The sequence below is a fragment of the Dendropsophus ebraccatus genome, chromosome 9, assembly GCF_027789765.1.
Source record: "Dendropsophus ebraccatus isolate aDenEbr1 chromosome 9, aDenEbr1.pat, whole genome shotgun sequence".
Lineage (NCBI taxonomy): Eukaryota > Metazoa > Chordata > Amphibia > Anura > Hylidae > Dendropsophus > Dendropsophus ebraccatus.
The window spans coordinates 62,247,623-62,269,159 of NC_091462.1; the positions used below are offsets into that span (position 1 = coordinate 62,247,623).

Sequence of the window (21,537 nt, forward strand, 5' to 3'; positions counted from 1 at the left end):
CTCACAAAAACGTATTGATGGAAAAATAAAAGAGGTAGGGATAAGAATAGGACATTTTAGAGCATTTTTAGGCTATGTCCCCTTTTTGTGCAAAAAAAACTGCCATTGTTTGATAATATTGGCAATTCATTTTGATGACGCTTATTATTTATGTCCATCTGCATCGTAGTTTTCTGGTGCACAATGTTCAATACTTGTCTGTCTTATAACTTCTGGTACATCCAATAAAGAAAAGTATTTCACTCACATTTAGTCGTTCTGTTTTCTGTTTATTCTTAGATGTTTTTCAGTTGTTTGTTTCACATTGGTAGCGTGGGCTCTCTCAGGTGTGCATCAACCGGAGGAGCGTTCCTTGCAGCCGTGACGCGACGTTTCGGGGTCGCCCCCTTACTCATGCGTGCAGGCTGATTGGACATGCTCCTCTTTATTCACTGTAGCCCGGCCCTTAGTGTCTCGTCATCAGGAATACACAATGATAAGTTACAACCTTATTCACATCATAGTAAAGACGCATTATTGTTATATATATAGTCGGCCAAGCCTATGATATAAAAAGAAAGCTGGGAGATGACCTAAAGTTGTGTTACAAAAAAGATTTAAAACTACATATTTCATTAAACCCTTGTGGTTCTAGGCTAAGCATAGTCTTAATCCAGTAGCATTCTCTTTGCAACAGCCTTTTTCTAACCTCTGCCTGTGTGCCAGTCACGTCTAGTTGTTCTAATATAACCCATTTCAATTCATACACATGATGTCCCATTTTTTTGAAATGTCGGGCCACTTTTGTTTCACCGTATGTTTTTTCCTCTTCCTTTATATCTTTTTTTGCATATTTTCTTATAAGTGCCCTGTGTTCATTAAGTCTCACTTTAATTTGTCTACTCGTTTGGCCTACATAACATTTGCCACAGGGGCATTTTAACATGTATATAACATTATCACTGTTACATGTATGATATCCTCTGTGTGGTATCCTGTAGCCTTTTGTGGGGTGTTGTATATTTTCTCCCTTCATGATTGCTGAGCAATTCTGACAATTAAGACATGCAAATGTCCCTTTTCTTCTAGTCCGTAGGAACCTCTGACTGCTAACCTGTTTTTTCCTTATGTCGCCTCTCACTACATGATTAGCTATTGTTTTCCCTTTCTTTAAAGCGAATGTGGATATCTCTTTAAACAGCATCCCAAACTTGGGATCCTTTTGCAGTAATACCCAATATTTGGTAATTGTTCTTGTTATAAGATTAGTGTGGCAATCATATTTTGTAACAAAAATCAGTTTCTCCCCAGTAGTTTGTCTATCCTTTGGTGTTTCCTGTTGTATCTGTTTAATTTGTTTATGACTATATCCTCTCTGTGTGAATTTCTGTATCATTCTTTCTTTGTTATATTGTTTCTGTGTGTCTTCACTCACTATCCTGTGTACTCTTTTTAGTTGACTTTTAGCTATACTTTTGAACACTTGTGGTGGGTTGTAACTCTGTTTATGTAGATAGTTATTTCTGTCTGTTGTTTTTGTGTAAAGTGTGGTTTGTAATCTGTTTTTCTGAATTGTGACTTGTACATCTAAATAATGGATTGTGCTTGGATGATGTTCCATAGTTAGGCTATGTTCACACTACGTATATTTGAGGCTGTATGTTTGAGGCTGTATAGCAACCAAAACAAGGAGTGGATTGAAAACACAGAAAGGCTCTGTTCACATAATGTTGTAATTGAGTGGATGGCCGTCATTTAATGGCAAATATGTGCTGTTATTTTAAAACAACGGCTGTTATATTGAAATAATGGAAGTTATTTACCGTTATATGGCGGCCATCCACTCAATTACAACATTATGTGAACAGAGCCTTTCTGTGTTTTCAATCCACTCCTGGTTTTGGTTGCTATGAGGACCTGACATGAGGACCAAATACAGCCTCAAATATACATAGTGTGAACCCAGCCTGAACCTGATGGTGTCATGACATTGATTAAGTTCTTCCACAAACTGTAATAATTTTTCTTCAGAATCATACCACAGCATGAACATGTCGTCCACGTATCTGTACCACGTGAACGACGTGTCCATGCCGGGTCGATTCATCACATGCAATCTCTCATACATTTCCATAAAGATATTTGCGACCGATGGGGCCACGGATGACCCCATCGATACTCCATACGTCTGAAGGAAATATTGTGAGTCAAATCTAAAATAGTTCTTAGATAGTGTAATGTCTAATAATCCCATGATGAATCTAATCATTGCATTGTCCATCCATATGTCCTGATTTAACAATTCATTTATATACCTCATTCGCTCGTCATGGGGGATGTTCGTATATAAATTCTGTACGTCCATAGTACACAGAAATTTCACATTCTCCATGGATAACATGCGGATTTTATCCAAAAAATCTTGAGTGTCCCGTAGACATCTGGGGAATGTTTTTATAATGTCCTGTAAAAAGCTGTCCACATATATTGCCAGGGGCTGAAGTAATGATCCCATTAGGGAAACAATAGGACGTCCTGGTGGTGTTGACAAATTTTTTTGAATCTTAGGGGCTAGGTATAATATAGGGGTCCTGGGTTCTTTTACCAACAGTGCCTCTGCGGTTTTCTCTTTAATCAGTCCGCCCATTACGGCTTCATTTATATATTCCTCCACTTCAGCTCTAAAGGCGTTGGTCGGATCTCCTTTCAGTAGCTTATATACCACAGGATCATCCAGCTGTCTCCTCGCTTCCATCATGTAATCGCTCTTATTCATCACGACAATGGCCCCCCCCTTGTCCGCCCTCTTGATGACAAGGGAGGGGTCATCGGCGAGATGTCGCAGTGCTCTGTGTTCAGACCTAGATAAATTAGGTTTCTCATTCATATAATTGTCCCATTTTGGTTGATTTCTGCCATAACCGTTTGTGTGAATACATTCAAAGTGTCATTATCTATGCTAGGATCGAAAGTACTTCTTCCTCGTAATTTGCTGGGTATTTTATCAATAAATGACAATTCTTTATTGTCCCTCCATTTTGTATCGAAAAAATACATTTTCAGTCTGATGGACCTGCAAAATTTAAAAAAGTCCACCTCAAAGTCAAATTTTGTTGTTTCATATGTTGGTACAAAACCAAGCCCTTTGTTCAATACTTTATGTTCTTCTTCAGTTAGTTGTAGCTGTGAAATATTCGCCACTAGATCCTCTACTTTTTCTTTTTTGTTTCTTTTTTCCTTGTTTGCATTTTTTCTTCCTCTACATTGCTGCTTACTTCTGAACTTGTACCCTCTTTGTCGGTTGTTTTCCATTTGTCTCTCTTTTCCTTGGTTTTGCCTAAAAAAGCTTTCTGATTTTTTTGTGTTTTAAATGTTAACGACCTTTCTTCATCAGTAGAAGTAACGTCAGATGTTAATAGGTTCTCTCCTCTATTGTTCACACGGGTGCGTCTGAGATTGCGTCTCTCCTCTGCCCACGTGTAAACTCTATTGAATAAATAATCCTTATTGTCTCTTTCATATTTCTGTAATACCTTAAGTTACAACGCATCCCAAGAGGGTTAAGAAGCAATTTAACACCTATACTGTTACATGATGATCCAGTATACCATCAGACTTGGTACGCAATGAATAACAGACACTCACTAGACCTCATGTTGCTGACAGTTAAACATCTTCAGTTGTCACTCACAAAAACAAGAGAAGAAATTAACCAACTAGAACAAAAGATAAGTGACTGCTTTAAAGCCGATGAATGTGAAAAAATTCATAACACACTGACAACAAATATGGAAAAACTTAAAGCCACCATATTGCAAAATAAATTACAGAAATTTGAAAGATTGATTGATGTGATTTATGTCCACCATTATAGAATACCATCTCTGGCCGAGACAGGAACTGTCCAGAGCAGGAGAGGTTTTCTATGGGGATTCATATAAAACCGAGACAGAGTTTCTGTCTCTGCCAGAGATGTCAGCAGAGAGCACTGTGTCAGACTAAAAATAAAACATTTCCTGCATGACATATAGTAGCTAATAAGTATGGGAAGACTTGAGATTTTTTAATACAAGTAAATCAAAATCTATATAACTTTCTCATATCAGTTGATTTGAAAGAAAAAGATTTGGACAACCCCTTTAAGTTAGATCTGGTAATCAGAATACATTTCTAGATCAATTACCTTTTTCCATAATCTAGTAATTATAACCTGTAAAATGTATTAAACTACAAAAATTCATCCAGGTATCCTATGCACAGTTTTAGTGAGTTTACCATGACAAGTTCCTATAGGAAAGATTTCCTATAGGTAAAGAATTGCCTTCTATGTTGAAGTGGTCTGATACCTTTCTTGAAAGTCATAATATCATCAAGTTATGGGTACTAGATTAGTACTCTAATAGACATACACATCGCAAAGACAGCTAGAAAACTTTAAGGTCAAGTATTTTACTACTGTATCAGATGTTTATTTTTATCAGTAGGAGTTTTGGCAAACCATAAATTAGAAAGTTTTAGGTGGTTAAGTGGTATAGGTATTTTAGGTATTTAGGGGCAGATTTATCAAAAATGGTGTAAAGTAGAACTGGCTCAGTTGCTTAGTTTTCCAAAGATTCTGTGGGGAATGAAAAGTGAAATCTGATAGGGACAACTGAGCAAAATCTGTTTTACACCAGTTTGATAAATCTCCCCCTTATTCTTTTCAAGTTTGGGCTATATTTATTTGTCTTACTTTTTATTTTGGCTTTGGTCGGCAAAATAATTTAAGTATGTTATGTTTTGCAGTTATGAAAATATAAAATTGTAAAAGATGCCTATATGTACTTGAAAAGTCTCAATAGATCGTTCTTTGAAACAACAAAAAGTCATTACAAACTAAGAATGGAATTATTGCTGCTTGTTTAGATGTGAGATATAATGTAGTTTTTGAACCATAGCCACTGGCGGACTCAACAAAATGGAAATGTATAAATTTTCCTTTTTATTTCCCATTCTCTTTAAATCCACTTCTGGCTTTGGCTCAGCATTAAAGCTTCCGCTTAAAACTGCATGTTACATTCCAGTACTACAAACCCTATTAGCTGTGCTCACAAGTAGAGATAAACAAATTTACAGTACAAATTACAAAGCAAAGCAAATCACTTTGTTAGCTTGGCAATCTGCCTATCAGCAAGCTGCTTTCCATACTGCTCTGTGCAGCTCCACTCTGGATGCCTGAATGAAACTTCTCCCAGAACTGGATCCACATCCAGGCACCTGAAGCAGAGCAGCACGGACCTCAAAGGCAGCCGGCTGATAAGCATAATGTCGAGCTAAGTATGCAATTTGCTTTATTTGTACTATAAACTCGCTCATCTCTACTCACAAGTCTATGAAAGAAGATTTTTTGTTACAAATAAAATTATGTTGTTTAACAAATGTGAACAAAGATTTACGTTTCTGGTGGTTATTTTTCCTTTTCTGCAGTCATTTATGTCTTTGTTTTGCAGTTCCTTGGCAGCACAGAGGTTGAGCAACCTAAGGGTACTGAAGTTGTGAGGGATGCAGTGAGAAAACTTAAGGTACTTAGATGTGTATACTGCACATGTATAGACTATTATTTATAGTTATCCTAACAATTACAAAGAGTACACTTACCTAGCTTCCTTATGATTCTGAACACTTGTATTTTGTAATCTATCTCCAGTGTTATTATGGACTTGCTCCTAAAAACTCACCTTACCACTTTGTTAGTAACTATCTATCTATCTATCTATCTATCTATCTATCTATCTATCTATCTATCTATCTACACAAAATGATAATCTGTAGCACAACAGCTTGAAGTGCATAAGGTGCAGTTTATTGCACAAAGTGCAAAGAACAAACATGATGGTCCCAATAACTGCACCTTATTCACTTCAAGCTGGTGTGCTACAGATTATCATTTTGTGTATCTGGGATCCCATGCCAAGGGACTTTCTTCCTTAGGGTGGGTTCACACATACCATATACGAAGTGGATTTCACGCTGCAGGTTTGCAGCTAAATCCGCTGTGGATACCAGAGCACTGATTTGCCAAGCGCCAGGAGATACTGGGAGCCCCCGAAGCAAGCCAGAGCGTGAACCTGGTAATGTATGTTCCCAGGCCTCAGGGGAGTTAAGGGAGCTGACTCTTCCATACTCACAGTGGGATGACAATCCTGGTGCGAATACAGTATGTCATTTGTAACCCCACGGTTATTTAGGCTAAGTCCACACTACGTATAGAGTACCGGCCGGATGATCTTTCGGCCGCAGTGTTCTGATGCGGGTGCATCAGTGTGCGCCCGCATCAAAACCTACCATAGTACACAGTAAAGCGAGCATCCAGAGCCACTCGCTTCACTGTGTGAACTGACAGGGTTTCCTACGGCCGCAATTCATTGAATTACGGACGCAAAAATCCCGGCCGGCGCGCATGCGATGTGTATACGCTTCGGCCAGGATCCCATAGAACAATAGGCATTGTTCACCCATACAAAACATGGCCGTTGTTGCCGATGGCAACAACTGCCATACTTTTACGTAATGTGAACATAGCCTTAATGTGGATTTGAAGAACTTCCATTAAAATCTTTATCAGTATTTGACAGCAACTGCTCCCAGTCTATGCCCTGAAGTTCATCCCTTAACCCTTAGAAGACACAGCCAATTTTTATTATTGCGCTTTCGTTTTTTTCCTTCTTGTGCATATAAGGCCATAGCACATGCATTTTTCCACCTAGAGACCCAGAAAACTCCTTATTTTTTGCACCATTTTTTATTTTTATTTTTTTTTTTTGGGGGGTGGGGGGTTGTTTTTATGCCGTTCGTCCTAGGGTAAAACTGACATGTTATATATGCTCCTCAAGTCAGTACGATTACGGCGATATTTAACTTGCATAACTTTTATTTTATTTGATGGCTTTTAAAAAATTGAAACCTTTTAAAAAAATATATGTTCCTTTAAATTGCTCTATTACCATGCTTATGGCGCTTCTATCCTTTGGTCTATGCGGCTGTATGAGGTATAATTTTTTGTGCCATGATCTGTACTTTCTATCGGTACATTATTATTATTATTATTATTTATTATTATTATGTGACTTTTTGATTGCTTTTTGTCACAATTTTTCTGGATTTAATGCAACTTAAAAAGCGTAATTTTGCAATTTGGAGTTTTTTGGCACTTACCTTGCAAGATCAGGAGTAAGATAATTTATTAGTTCAGGCAAATACACACGCAGCGATACCAAACATGTTTATTTTGTTATTCATTTATTTTTATTTATAACATGGGAAAAGGGGGGTGATTCAGACTTTTATTAGGGGAGGGGATTTTTTATGAATATTTTTTTTTTACGCACATGGATGGGGAAAAAAGGTATTTAGATGCAACTGTCATTTTTGAAAGCTGCATCTAAGTACCTAGTTAGCGGGCACAGTGATATATATAGCACCAGGGATCTCGTCAACTCAGAGCAGGGTCGCTGCGCTGCCCCCTCTGAACTCCACTAACGATGCCAGGACGTACAGTTATGTCCTGGGTTGTCTAGAGTTTAACCCAGGAAAATTGGCCTTTTTTAAATTAAATGTTGCCCTCTAAACATGACTTTGTTTTTTTACACTTCCAGCAAAAAATCAGTATATTGTGGTCACTGTTACCCAGGTTTTCCCAATCAGCTCTGCATTGTTAGAAATAACCAGATCCAACAGCGCATCACTTCTTGTTGGCTCCTCCTCAAACTGGGCTTGAAAATTATGCAATAGATTGAGGAATTCTCTCCCCTTTGCGATTTTAGCTGATTTTAGCCAAATGTGGATTGTTAAAATCACCCATTATCACTACTGTCCCCTACCGGGCAGCCTGCTCTATTTGTTTATGCAGCTGATCATTGATAACCTCAGTAATGTAGGGGTCTATAAATCACACTAAAAATTACTCTTAGGGCCACATGTATCATCCGGCGAACGGATGATTTTTGGCGGAAAGTGCCGATTTGCGTATTATTTTATACGCAAATGGCCGATTTGCGAATAAAATATTTGCAAATCGGCACTTTCCGCCAAGTACGCCAGGGGGCGGAAAGGGGGCGGAAAGTAGGCGGGAAGTGGGCGGAACGGAGGGCGCGGACTCAGAGTCCGCGCGATTTTTCATCCGTTCCGCCCAAATGTACGCCGAAAACCTACTCCAGTCCTCAGCTCAGCACCGGCGCGCACAGGATTTATGTACAGGCAGTCCGCCTCTACATAAATCCCCGTACCGCCGGAGCTGCGGGGGCATTTTTAAGTCCGGCGTAAAAAACGCCGGACTTAATAAATGCCTCCCTTAGTGTTTACCTCCCTCTTTAGTTCTACCCACAATGATTACACATCCTCACAATCATCGGCCGCTATTGCATCTTTTACACTCACTGTCATATCATTTCTAACATAAAAAAATCTTCCTCCTCACGTCTTCTGCCCACCCTTAGTACCTACTAGAATGTTTAACTCCTACTTTTAACTCCTCTTTAACTCCACACTTATTTTCACCCCCCAAAAAAGTGTTTTAACCTTTTTAAACACAGTCTGTTCAGCAATGCACACCAAACAATTGCACAAACATTATAAACAGACACTCCAGGCCCACAGAATTGCAAGAAACTCCTCTTTAACACCACACTTATTCTCAGCCACTTAGTATCAAACCACCAGAATTCTTCAATACATCCTTTTGAGAGGACTCTGACTTCATAACAAACTCTGATTTCTGACGTCTAAAGATGTAGGACAGCCAGAAAAGAGGTCACATGGGCGGTGTCAGGATTTGAATTGCATTTGGGCACCAGAATAACTCTGCGCCACAGGAAAACAACCATCACAGGCGAGTATACTGTAGCCAGGGAGCCAATAAAACAAATCAGGGGGAGTGCTTCTTTACCCAGAACTATTTATAACAACACACCCTACAGTATGTAGATCTTAGCTCCTGTCCTATGTTCTAGGACAGTGTAACAAGATGGTGGCTATTTTATGTTAACCCTCTTCCTAGACACGATGAGTGTGTTTTGCTTATTATTTATGAATTTACTTTTAAAGGAGTACTGCTTACCTGTCTTCCCCATCTGAATCTGAATCTACCAAAAATCAATTTTGTGTGGGGATCTTAGTTCTCTCTTTCATAGTTGTACTTCCTGGTTGAGCAGTGGCTTATTATTGCAATTCCCAGTCCTGATTGAGCAACTGCATTACAAGTCCTTCAGCTGTTTATTAGTCCTCCCGCTCTACATACTCCTCTTCCCCTTCACTTCTGCCAATTTCCTGCCCAAAGCTGTTGACGAACATTTAATTTCACGACAGACTATTGCACATCAGTGAGGTTGCAGCACCTGGTCATGTCTTTCAAAGGGGTGGGGTAAGAACTCAGAGACAAGATCCTAAACCTCCTGAGACATCAGATGATGAGGCATTGTCTCCTGAGAAAGGAAGGAGTAGGAGATTTGTAGTAGACAATACACTTTGTATGGCAAACAACCAAAAGGAAAAGGGAAGCAGGTATATATGAACTGCACAACCACAATATTGTAATATCATTATGCTTTATTAACAATTGATTGTCCTCCCCTTTCCACACACCTGTATTTTCTTTCTTCCTCCTCCATATTGCAGTGTACATACAGGACCTGCGTTGACGTCATAGTCACATGTCAAGGTCCTTCACCATCAACACGGTAACTTTTCTGTACTGTCTCCTGGCTGCTGTTTAGCCCTAATTTGTGCAAAATATCGGTAAAAATGCAGCGATTTTGTGCAAATTATAGCTAAACAGCAGCCAGGAGACAGTACAGTATGGGAATAACTCTTTTGATCAAGTTAAAATGGTCTACTGTGTCCCCACACTGACAGAGGGCAGAACACTTCCAGGCTGTCTCATCCACTGTGATACTTCTCTCTCTGCTCCCTGTGATGGCGCCCTCCCTGGTCTCTGCGCCTGGGGCAGCTGCCCTCCCTACGGCCCTGGCCCCAGTCACTGACTGGCTGAGTGGACAGTCGCTCAGCTGGGTATGTGACATTGAAACGTGAAGAGCCATGTACATGACATACCTGGATTCCAGCCAGAGATTATTCCCAGCAGCCATCAGCAGGAGCCGGGATCAGCACTATGGAGGCACGAGGAGGGCTGAGTTTACTTGTTTATTATTTTCTCGCACCCCCCTGCCTGCCTTTTTTTTTATTTTATGGGACGTCATCTTACATTTTATGAAGCTACAGTGGCATTCCAAAATAATATGTTTAAGTTGCAGTGGAGTCCAGGACTGAATCATACTAATCCTTGATTGAATGCAGTGAAATGCACAGGAATATTTAAATACAGAATATACTGCATGGTATTAACATATGTTTTACAGTAATAAAGTAGAATGTGAACATAATGTAAAGGTTTATTCACAGCAGTGATTCTGTCATATTTTTATGCATCAAACATAAAGATATATTAATATTTCTTAAAATTATTTCATTGATTGAACACTTCACTGTACAAATAATTATGTTGCTTAAACATTTAGACCAGTAGGTGGTGCTAAAATTCTGTGTTCTAATAATATATGCATATTATGGTTAAACTCATAGTACCATTGTTTTGCATACTTTTACGCTAGGTTAAATAACATTTTTATAATTTTCCATTTTTCCATTATAGGATAGGAAAAACATGTGATGGACCCCATTGACTTTGATGGAATACATTAGGTTTCCTTTTTGATGCTCTGGATAAAGTAGCACTGCATGCTGCAGTATTTTGTCTGCCATTTTTGGTGGACTCGACAGCAGGGCTCCTGATGAAACCTCTGACACAGATGTGAACCTAGTGGCATCTACAACCCACATGACTTAGCAAAACCAAACAAAAACAAAAATAAATGTATTGATACTGATATAAAATTGATATGATACAATGGAAAGATATGTGATCCATCTAATAAAGATGTATTTCTTTTTCTGTATTTTTTCTCTATTACTGCCGAGTCATGTGGAGTTTGATGCATACTTGTATGGAAAGAAAAAATATAGACATTTATTTGATAAGTTTCTGAGTAAAACATTGTTCATTTTAATGAGGGGAACTTTTGGTATTTGAAAGGATTACTTGGGGGAAGCAGAAATCGTTGAAGCCTTTTATTCCCTGTTGCCTACTTCCTGTGATCTTGGAAGTATGTCTTCTGAGATGTGGAGGGGGCAGGTGTATTCCTGATGATCTTGTGTGGATGAAACTAAACAAACATGCAATGTCCAATAGCTGCACAATGTCATGCAAAACCACACCCACATGCAGTGTCTATATATACACCAACCCCCTCCATGTCTCAGAAAGCTTCCGAGGCGTGGGATCGCAGGAAGTGAGTATCAAGCATCAAACGGCTTTAGCTGTCTTCTGCTCCCCCAACAACCCCTTTAGTGTTACGCTTGGTTGGTCCCTTTAAGGTCTATTTTAATAAAAATATATTATTCTTAACCATGCAGCATGAATCTGCCAGCAAGTTTTTTTTTTACAATAATATATAACACATGATGTATAGTGTAAGTATTTTACCATTTTTTAATAGAATGTAACTTATTGGTCTTTTGTTTTAAGTTTGCAAGACATATCAAGAAATCCGAAGGTCAGAAAACTCCAAAAGTTGAACTTCAAATATCAATATATGGTGTGAAGATCCTTGAGCCAAAAACAAAGGTAAGGTTTTTTTTATATATATATGTATATATATATATATATATATATATAATTATTTTCTTGACAGTTTATTTTTCCTTCAGGTACCACAGTGGTACAACAGAACCACAGAAACTACAGTGCTACAGAAAGATACAGGCAAAACACAATATCATGAATATCAGAACACTAAAAAGGCATATAATCACTGGATGGCGTTTTAGGCCTCATTCACACTATGGGGGCCATTTATTAACATGTGATGGACCCCATTGACTTTAATAGAATACATCAGGTTTCCTTCTTGATGTTCTGTATTTTACTGAATAAAATAGCACTGCATGCTGCAGTATTTTGTCTGCGATTTTTGGTGGACTGGACAGTAGGGCTCGTAATGAAACCTCTGACACAGATGTGAGCCTAGTGGCATCTACAACTAGGTGCACCAGGCGTAAAAATGTCCCTGCAGCTCCGACAGTACGGAGATTTATGTAGAGGCGCACTGCCTCTACATAAATCCCGTGCGAACCAGTGCGTGCGCCAGAAGACCTACGCTAGCTCAGAGCTGGCGTAGGTTTCCTTATCATTTTATTGCGCGAAAAATGATAAATGAAGCAGACCGAGAGTCCGCGCCCTCATTCCGCCCCTCTACACCCCCTCCCCGCCCCCCTGGCGAAGCTGGTGTAAAATGGTCAGATGCGAATATTTATTAGCCATTTTACGCCAAAAAATACCACTTTTTACTTTTATAACTTCCCCCTATGTATTTTTTTTTATGAAACCAGCCATGTTTGCAATGGCCTATTGCTTATTCATAGTGGCCGATTGCATTAACCACTATGAAATCCCGGCCACACACTGTATACTCTCCGGTCGGGATTCCATTTGGCTGCACAGAAAACTCACACGTCTATTTTGTGAACAGCGGCCGCATGAAATAGACTGTGCACACAATGTAAAGTACGGCTCCCCGCCATGCTTTACATTGTGTACTATGGCTTATTGGAGTGCGGGCACACCCGAATGTACCTGCATTCCAATTAAGTTGGCAGTTTTCAGATTGTTTTTACACAGGCCGACTATCACCCACAGGAGCATTTTTTGCAACGCTCCTGCCCAATAATCGGCTTGTGTGAAAGGCCCTTAAGGAGAGTCATGTTTTGTACTATTAGAAAAAAAAAAGTATATGCTATGTGCTAAATGTCTGTTATAAATACACACTTATATATTTATTTTGTAAGTTGTAATATTGTACAGAATTTTTCTCTTGAGAAGTTGGAATCCATAACTAAATTCAAGGTGGGTTCATACATAGTTGAACCACAGCGAAATCTGCTGTGATTCCTGGTACTGTTAGTGTGAATAGGTTTACTTACCCTGAGCGGAATTTTCATCCCTCTTGGTGAATACTTTATTCTGTGGCTCCTGGCTCTCCGACATCCCACTCAGCCAATTATCCCAGTCACTGATTGGCTGAGCGGGACACCAGGAAGCCAGGAGCTACAGAAACAAACCAGAGCCGGCGGGTTAAGGGGGGTGGCGATTATATTCCTGCAGTGGGATGAAAATTCCTCTGCAATTATGTAAACCTATTTAACTGACAGCGCCAGGAATCGCAGCAGATTTTGCTGCAAACTCTTTGCGAAATCTGCTGCGAAAACAGTAGACCTTGACTATGGATGCCCCTACTAAACACAAGGCCCTATTCCACGGGATGATTATCGTTTGCATAATCGTTAACGATAAACGATCCAAATGACCGCTATTGGAAAAGACCTGAAATCGTTCACCCATTTACAATGAACGATAATCGTTACTTATGATCGTTCTTGCGTCGCTATTGCGTTTGTTACTACTGCGAACGACAGAACAACGTCTTATACGATTTGCGAATGAGGAACGATAAAAATAGGTCCAGGTCTTATTAAACGTTCAAAGATTTCTTGTTCGGTCGTTAATTATTAACTGCTATTCAAGCGAACAATTATCGTTTAGATTCGAACGACTTAACAATAATCTGAATGATAATCGTGCCGTGCAATAGGGCCCACACTCTAAGAATCTTTCTCCACTAAAACTCTGTTCAGTCTCAGAGTTTAGGCTGGAAGAAGTAATAGATTTTATCAGCAAGAAAATAAGGCGAGCAAGAAAAAGGGGTATGTAACTGGTAATGACGTGTATCAGGAGTTCAGTTTTAATTTAATATGGGTGTTATGTTGTCTAGACCCTGTATCATTCTGTAGAAATATGGTGCAGTTTGCATGATTTTGGCAACTCCTATATGCTTACATCAGGAGACAGTATTTTTTATTGTATATAACATGTGAGCGCTTTTTTTTTCATACTCCTTAGTCCTATTTTGTGGGGTACAGCCCCTTTAATCGGGAAACATTTTATTGCATGTCTTGAATGTAAGCCAAAGTAAATTAAAGCATGGAAAAAAAAAACAATTTAATAATGTCTGCCCTAAGGACCATTTACTTAGAAATCTTTATTTGGATGTGATTCAAACATGAGAAGTTAGTTATAGTGGTATTTCTCATACTAAACTTTCCAGCGCTAAAAGGGAATCTATAGTCAGGAATGACCTATTTAAAGGGACACTAAACCTAGAAATGAAAGAAAGTAAACAACAGGGATGTGGTACCTTCAACCCCCCCCAGCTCTTGCAAAACTACAATTTGCATCAAATTTGGACAGCCAAAGCTAAGCCCATGCTTGAAAGGGATTGTAGTTTTGCAACAGCAGAAATGCCTCACTTTCTCCACCCCCTGAATACAAGAAAAATTTGCTACAGCTGTTTGTCATTCTGCAGGATATTCATTGCGGTGTTAATAACCTATAGATTACACAGGGTTAGTTTCCTGTTGATCTTCATTTATAGTTCATGAACGGCTGAGGCATGGACGTTAGCAAAGAAGCATCGACTAACTATCTTTATGTTCTACTGCAAACAATGCAGTCAGTGGTTTAGAGCAAGGAACAGGATAGGGAACATGAGAAGAGGTAATAGCTGATCTCTTGGATGATGTAGTAAAGATATATTCATAATAATAAAAAAGAAAAACTCTCGCACTCACCAATTCTGCGTCTTCTTGCTTTATTACAATTCAACAACAGGGGGGACATGAAGAAAAGGTGCAGACACGTCTACCTGGCAACGGCCATTTTCGGGGACCACCCCTTCTTCTGTCCAGTATACAAAATTAGTATATCATATGCTATCTATCCCTCTGTGCATCACCACGAGCGCCCTTAGAGATTGTGTACCTCCGATCTGTGTCACCTTCCCACGCAGGATCCGTGTCTAACTGTGTATATTGGACAAAATATACTTATACTGCAATTACAATATCACATGATCTAGAAGCAAAGAAGAGGAGGTTAAGTAAGGGATATTTATTTATTTATTTTTCAAAATTTCTGTGTTTCTTTATGAAAAGTAAGTGTTAACATATGTACAAGACATTGCAAAAAATAAATAAATTAATAAAAATTGAATGAATAAGGTGAATGGCAGACTGGTACATAGATATAGAGGACCCAGCCTGTGAGGGCTTACTATATACAAGGTAAGGGAGACAGTAAGTAAGGGAGGCAGCTAGGTAACGTATGGTGCAGTTATTTTAGGTTGTAGCCTAGTTTAAGGAGGTGGGCTTTCAGGTTGCTTTTAATGGTCTTTTTGGTGACTGAGAGCCAGATTTGTCGGGTAGGGAGTTCCAGACTATGGGGGAGGCTCAGGCAAAATCTTGGAGGTGGTTGTATGAGGTACGAACAAGAGGAGATCACAAAAAGATGTCATCGGTGGATCATAGATCGCATGAGGGATGGTAGTGGGATATCAAGTCAGGGGTGTATGGAGGGGACAGGTTGTTGATGGCTTTGTACATATGTCATGATCAACAATTTGAAATTAATTTGTTGGGCAATGAAGAGCCAGTGAAGGGATTGGCAGAGGGGAGAGGCAGAGCGAGAGTAGAGGAGAGGCGGATTTTGCAGCAGTCAGGCAGCAGAGTTGAGGATAGACTGGAGGAAAGCAAGGGTGTTAGATGTAAGGTGGTGAGGGTAGGGAGAAATGGAAATAGGGTAAAGAAGCAGTTGTCTGATAACAGCAGACCAATGCCACCACCCCAATGTTTGTTGCCAGGGTGAGAGGTGTGAGTAAATTAGAGCCCACCATAGGAAATTGCAGCAGGGAAAGCTGTCAGTAGGTGTCAGCCATGTTTTAGTTAGGCCTAGAAAGAAGAATTTGTGGTAAATAATGAGGTAGTGTATGAATGAAAGTTCATTGCAGATAGCATGTGCATTCCAGAGTACACCAAAGAAAGGCACAGGGGGAGTGGGGAGGAAACTATGACGTATAGAGTAGGCTCGGGGATGATAGGAGGGCAGCAGGATAAATGAAATATGGTGGGGAGGGCCAAGGTTAGGAGAAATGTCTCCAGCAGTAAGAAGGAACAAAGACAGAGATAGTAGGTGTAAGCAGGAGAGGGGGAGGATGGTGGAGACATTTAAAAAGGAAGGTTTTAATGTATGTAAAGATGATGGCAGAATAAGTTAGATTAGTGGGTAAAGGGATGGAGAAATATAAAGATTATTGCTGAATTTGGCAGCTGGCAGGTAAGAACAGAGTTTAAGCACTAGGGAAGAGCTGGCAGGTAAGAATAGAGTTTAAGCACTAGGGAAGCAACAGAGATAGCCTAAAATGTAATGTCTGTACTGACAGTAAGTTCCCATCAGTTTCCTTTTGTTTGAATTCTGGTTTTGCTGTGTTCCTGTATAGTTTGTGTAATCATTTCAATGCATTGCTATTGGCTACACATGTCCTGTTAACAAAGGGAAATGTGCAGCCCAAGAACAATGAGTTATAGGGTTGCCCAAAAATTGCAATCAGCCAATGGGCTGATGCTAACTCTGACACTTTTACAGGTTATAAAGGAAAGACTATGTGTGTAATAGGGCTGTAACAGCTGCTGTAATAGTTGCTGTAAATGACACCTGAAGTGCTGGACATGTTTCTGCCATGTCACTGCTCTTCATTCAGTAAAGTTCGGCAGGCATTACAACAAGTGAGGACAGCTTGCAGTTTTCTAAGACACATCATTGGCATTGTGCTGATCCAGCACTGCTAGTTACTGTACATACTGTGGGTTTCATTTGGGCTGTAGTTAAATACAAGCCCTTGAAATGTTATCATGTAGGAATTTCTCAGACACCAGCACCTAAGTAATATTCCTCTACCACAGTTAGTTCACAGAATAATATTACCAACGTCTGGGAAATAAGGAAAAAGGAAACCCACATTTAATGGCTTAAACCAAAAATACATACCTGACGCGTTGTATTTACTCGAACTGCAGAATTATAGTACAAGAGACAGAAATGTTCTTTATTTTTTTTTTAATGGTCAGTTGAAAGTTTCTTTCATGGCTAAAACCCTGTGGATTTTAATGACTCATTTTTTCCATGTTTATGTTAGCCCAGTAATCCCATGAGCCTGGACAACTTCCTTAAGTATTCTCACTAAAACAAGCAATGCAGATTGTTTTCTTAGGCAGAGACATGCTTAGTTTCACATATACACTTTTTAGGAAGAAGTGAGCAGTGTAAATTACAGTCTATTAACCCCTTGCCTCTTCAGCCTGTTTTGGCCTTAATGCCCAGGGCCTATTTTTCAAATCTGACCTGTCTCTCTCTATGTAGTTATAACTCTGCGATGCTTTTAACTATCGCGGTTATTCTGATATTGTTTTTTCGTGACATATTCCTCTTTATGTTAGTGGTATACTTTGGTTGATACACTCAGTAGTTTTTTGTAGACAACACAACATTTGCGCAAAAACTAGAAAAATTTACGTTTCTTTATATTCAAAATTCTTTTCTCCTAAGAAAAATAGTTATATCACATAAACTAATTATTACTGCAACATCTACAACATGTCTGCTTTATGGTGACGTCATTTGGTGAACGTCCTCTTACTTGTTAGGATGTTAGAGGGCTTTGAAATTTTGCAGCGATTTTTCAAATTTTCAGGAAAATTTCAAATTCTGATTTTATTAGGGACCAGTTCAGTTCTGAAGTGGATTTGTGGGGTCTGTATGTTAGTTACCCCCATAAATCCCTCCACTGTAAAAACTGCACCCCTCAAAGTATTCAAAGTAACATTTCATAAGTGTATTAACCCTTTAGGTGTTTCATAGAAATTTCAGCAAGTTGGTGGGGAAATTTAAAGATTTCATTTTTTGGGGGCAGATATTCCTTTTTAATCCATTTTCCCTCTAACACAGCAAATACTGACTGAGAAATGGATCTCACTATTTATTCCCCTTATTCCAATGTTTCTATAAATCCCCCATATGTGGCTGCTGTGCATCACCTGACTTAACCACAGGCCGCAGACATGACAGAGACTTGGGGAATTTTGGGGTCTTTTCTTATTTCAGGTTTTTTTTAGCCATTATACCATGTCACAGAGGCCTTGCGGTGCCAAAATATTTGTGTAAGACAAGTTGACGTTTCCACCGGTACCATACTGAGGGATATGTGACACCCTGATCGATATTTAGTTAAATTTTTAATAAGGTGGTACGAATAAAAGACACAATTTAGCAGCTGTTTTTCACCATTTTTTTGTATGCAGTTTACTATACGTCACATATGACATGTTATCTTTATTCGTCAGGTCGGTACGATTACAACGATATCCATATTATATAGCTTTTGTTATAGTTTATGGCATTTATGCTATAAAAACTGTTTGTGTCTTGCATATTGTAAGAGCAGTAATATTTATATTTTTTCGGCAATGGAGTTATGTGAGGTTTTTTTTTTCTAAGCATAAGCTGGCGTTTTTAGTGGTGCCCCTTTTGGGTACATGTGACTTTCTGATATATTTTTTAGGGGGCGGGATTAACAAAAAATTGTCATTATGGTTAGATTTTTTGTTATTTTTTTAATGGTGTTCCTTGGGTGGTATAATTAATGTAACGGGTTAATAGACGGGGTCATTACGGACGCGGCGATACCAAATATGTGTACTTTATTTATAGGGGATCATTGATAAAGGGGGGATGGTGAATGTGTATATTATTTATTTATTTTAATTATTTATGTATTTAATTAAATTAATTAATTATTAATTTTAATTAATTATGTATTTGTGTGTGTGTTTTTTTTTCAACCTTTGCAGAAATATACTGTATATCATGCATTGCAGCACATGATCTGTGCTGTAATGCATGATACAGTGAATGAGCTGTCAGCTTTACAGCTGACAGCTCATTCAAACGATCAGGTCTCTGCAGTGCAGAGACCTGATCTTTAAGCACCGGGAGGAAGCCGGAGCCGGGCGGGGGTGAGTCTTGGGAGGGAGCTGGGGGACGGGGGATCCGGAGCAGGAGCGAGGGGGGAACGGGGGAGGGAGGGGGCCGGAGCGCATGGGGAGAAACCGATCGGGAGAGGGGGGGCAGAGCACACGGGGAGAAACCGATCGGGGGAAGCGGGGCTGGAGCACATGGGGGAGAAGCCGATCGGGGGAGGGGCGCTGGAGCACATGGGGGAGAAGCCGATCGGGGGAGGGGGGCTGGAGCACATGGGGGAGAAGCCGATCGGGGGAATGGGGTTTCCGGAGCGCATGGGGAGAGGGAGCTGGACTGAGGCAGGGGGAGCAGCACGGGGTCGGAGAGGGAGGGAGAGAGGCGGGGGAAGGACATCAGCAGTGGCGGCAGGAGGAGGCAATGTGCCGCAGCCTCCTCCTGCCGCCCGATCAGTGGGAGACATCAGATTTCCCCATAGACGCTGCGGTCGTAACGACCACAGCGTCTATGGGGTTAACTGCCCGTGGGGGAGCACGGCTCCCCTCCGGGCATTGGCAGCGGGAGGAGGCTGTGTGACACAGCCTCCTCCCACTGCCCGATCTCAGATACAGACAGCTGGGGGAGGCAGAGAAGGCATGACGTCCAGGGACGTCATGTTGCAGAATGGCACTGCTTTTCATGACGTCCCTGGACGTCATATTGGCAGAAGGGGTTAAAGGTAATAAAAGGTTCAAGACATTTAAAAATTTAGAATTCTTCTTCTTCTTTCTTCTAAGACATTTCTATGTGTCACCAACTTTGTTTAGAAAATAATAACACCATACGCTAACATGTTAATCTATTGTTATAACCATCTCAAAATCCACAATACTGTAGGATATGGCGAATAGGCATTGGCAGATTTAGAGAACTAACATACGGCAAGCAGATAATTACTGGAAAATATTACTGTTGTGTCTCAGATAATTTCTGTGGTTATCTGAGACTTTTTTTAAAAATCTTATTATATTCTATATTGGATTTTGGGAATTTTAATGAATATAAACTTTAGACAATGTACAGTATTAGTAATGTAAACCATTATTAACATAAAATGAATTTCAGATGAAGTTATGTAGGTTATTGATCATGTGTGAATGAGCCTATAATAGTTAAACATCAGATAAAAAATGAATTTTACAGCAACAAAATGATTTTTAAATAAACGAATAGTTTGTAGAGTTAGGGGCCTATTCCACGGCCCGCGGCTGCCGACGATTCAAGCAGCATTACCTTGCAGGGCTTCTTCTCCGCTCCATCTTCATCCCGGTCCCGCTCGCAGCATCAGCTTCGGTGCTGCCTGACTGAGCTGTCAGACCGCTCAGCCAATCACAGGCTGGGACCGCCGCGGCCAGTGATTGGCTGAGCAGTCTGACAGCTCAGTAAGGCCGCTCCGGAGTTGATGCTGCGAGCGGGACTGGGATGAAGATGGAGTGGAGGAGAAGCCCTCCTAAGTAATGTATGCTGCAAGGGCTGCAAGGACTTCGGTAACGATGTCCCTGCAGCCCTCGCTAAATGATCATCGAGCCGTGGAATAGGCCCAGTAAACGAGCACCGATCTAGCAGATCGGTGCTCATTTACATTATTGATCTTAGAATGGTGAATGTACAATTTAGAGGCAGGAACATATATCCATCCACAGACAACTGTTTCGGGGTGTTGCCCCTCATCAGTGTGGAGCAGGTGCTCCCACCTATCCAGAATCCTGGGCAACACCCCGAAACAGCTGTCTGTGGATGGATACCTAGCCTTTGTTTTTACCTTGTCATTACATTGACTTATAGGGCCACTTAATATGGTGGTTTTGGTGGTTTCCCTACAGGAGCCATGCCTTGGCTGGGTCCTTCCCGGTGGGATATCTGGCTAGTCCTGTGTTTCAAGACTCTTAAATGAGGCTCCACAGGCTCTTCTTTTGCATATTCATGTTTCCCAGGGAGCAATGCACCTAGGATTTCACTGCACTGAGCACTTTAACCAGCAGCCGGCAGTGTTATCGTTTGGCTGGTCTCCCTGAGATCAGCAATCTGTTTCTTTTATGGCTTTACTAGGCATTGCTCCCACCCAGCCAGAGCCCTGCTCCACACTGATGAGGGGCAACACCCCGAAACAGCTGTCTGTGGATGGATACCTAGCCTTGGTTTTTTCCCTGTTTTTTTTCGTGGTTTTGGTGGTTTCCCTACAGGACCCACCCCTTGGCTGGGTCCTTCCCAGAGGGATATTTGGCTAGTCCTCTTTTTCGAGACTCTTAAATGAGGCTCCATGGGCTCTTCTTAACTCTTAAAAGGGTTTTCACTCCCCCAAAAAGGTCCTATGGGCATCATGAATGGTGGGCTGTCAACAGGAAAATGCCTCTATAACTCATAGTAGAGAGCAGGTTTGTGACCCAGTTGATAATGTTCTGTGCTCTTAAATTTTTGAGCTTCCTTGTTGAGCTTCCTATAGACTACCAGGTCATAAGACAGTATAAGTTCCTGTACCGCTATCTGCTTAAAAGATTAGTGTGGGA

At 40.3% G+C, this 21,537-nt stretch overlaps 1 protein-coding gene across 4 annotated transcripts in view; it reads left to right on the plus strand.

Moving 5' to 3' along the window:
* GULP1 (GULP PTB domain containing engulfment adaptor 1) overlaps nucleotides 1-21,537 on the plus strand; it is a 378,289-nt gene that overhangs the window by 273,828 nt on the left and 82,924 nt on the right. For all 4 annotated transcript variants that reach the window (XM_069983509.1, XM_069983513.1, XM_069983510.1 and 1 more), the window contains 2 exons: nucleotides 5,469-5,540; nucleotides 11,597-11,695. In XM_069983509.1, the coding sequence (XP_069839610.1) occupies nucleotides 5,469-5,540; nucleotides 11,597-11,695 (171 nt within the window). The remainder of the gene's footprint in view (nucleotides 1-5,468; nucleotides 5,541-11,596; nucleotides 11,696-21,537) is intronic.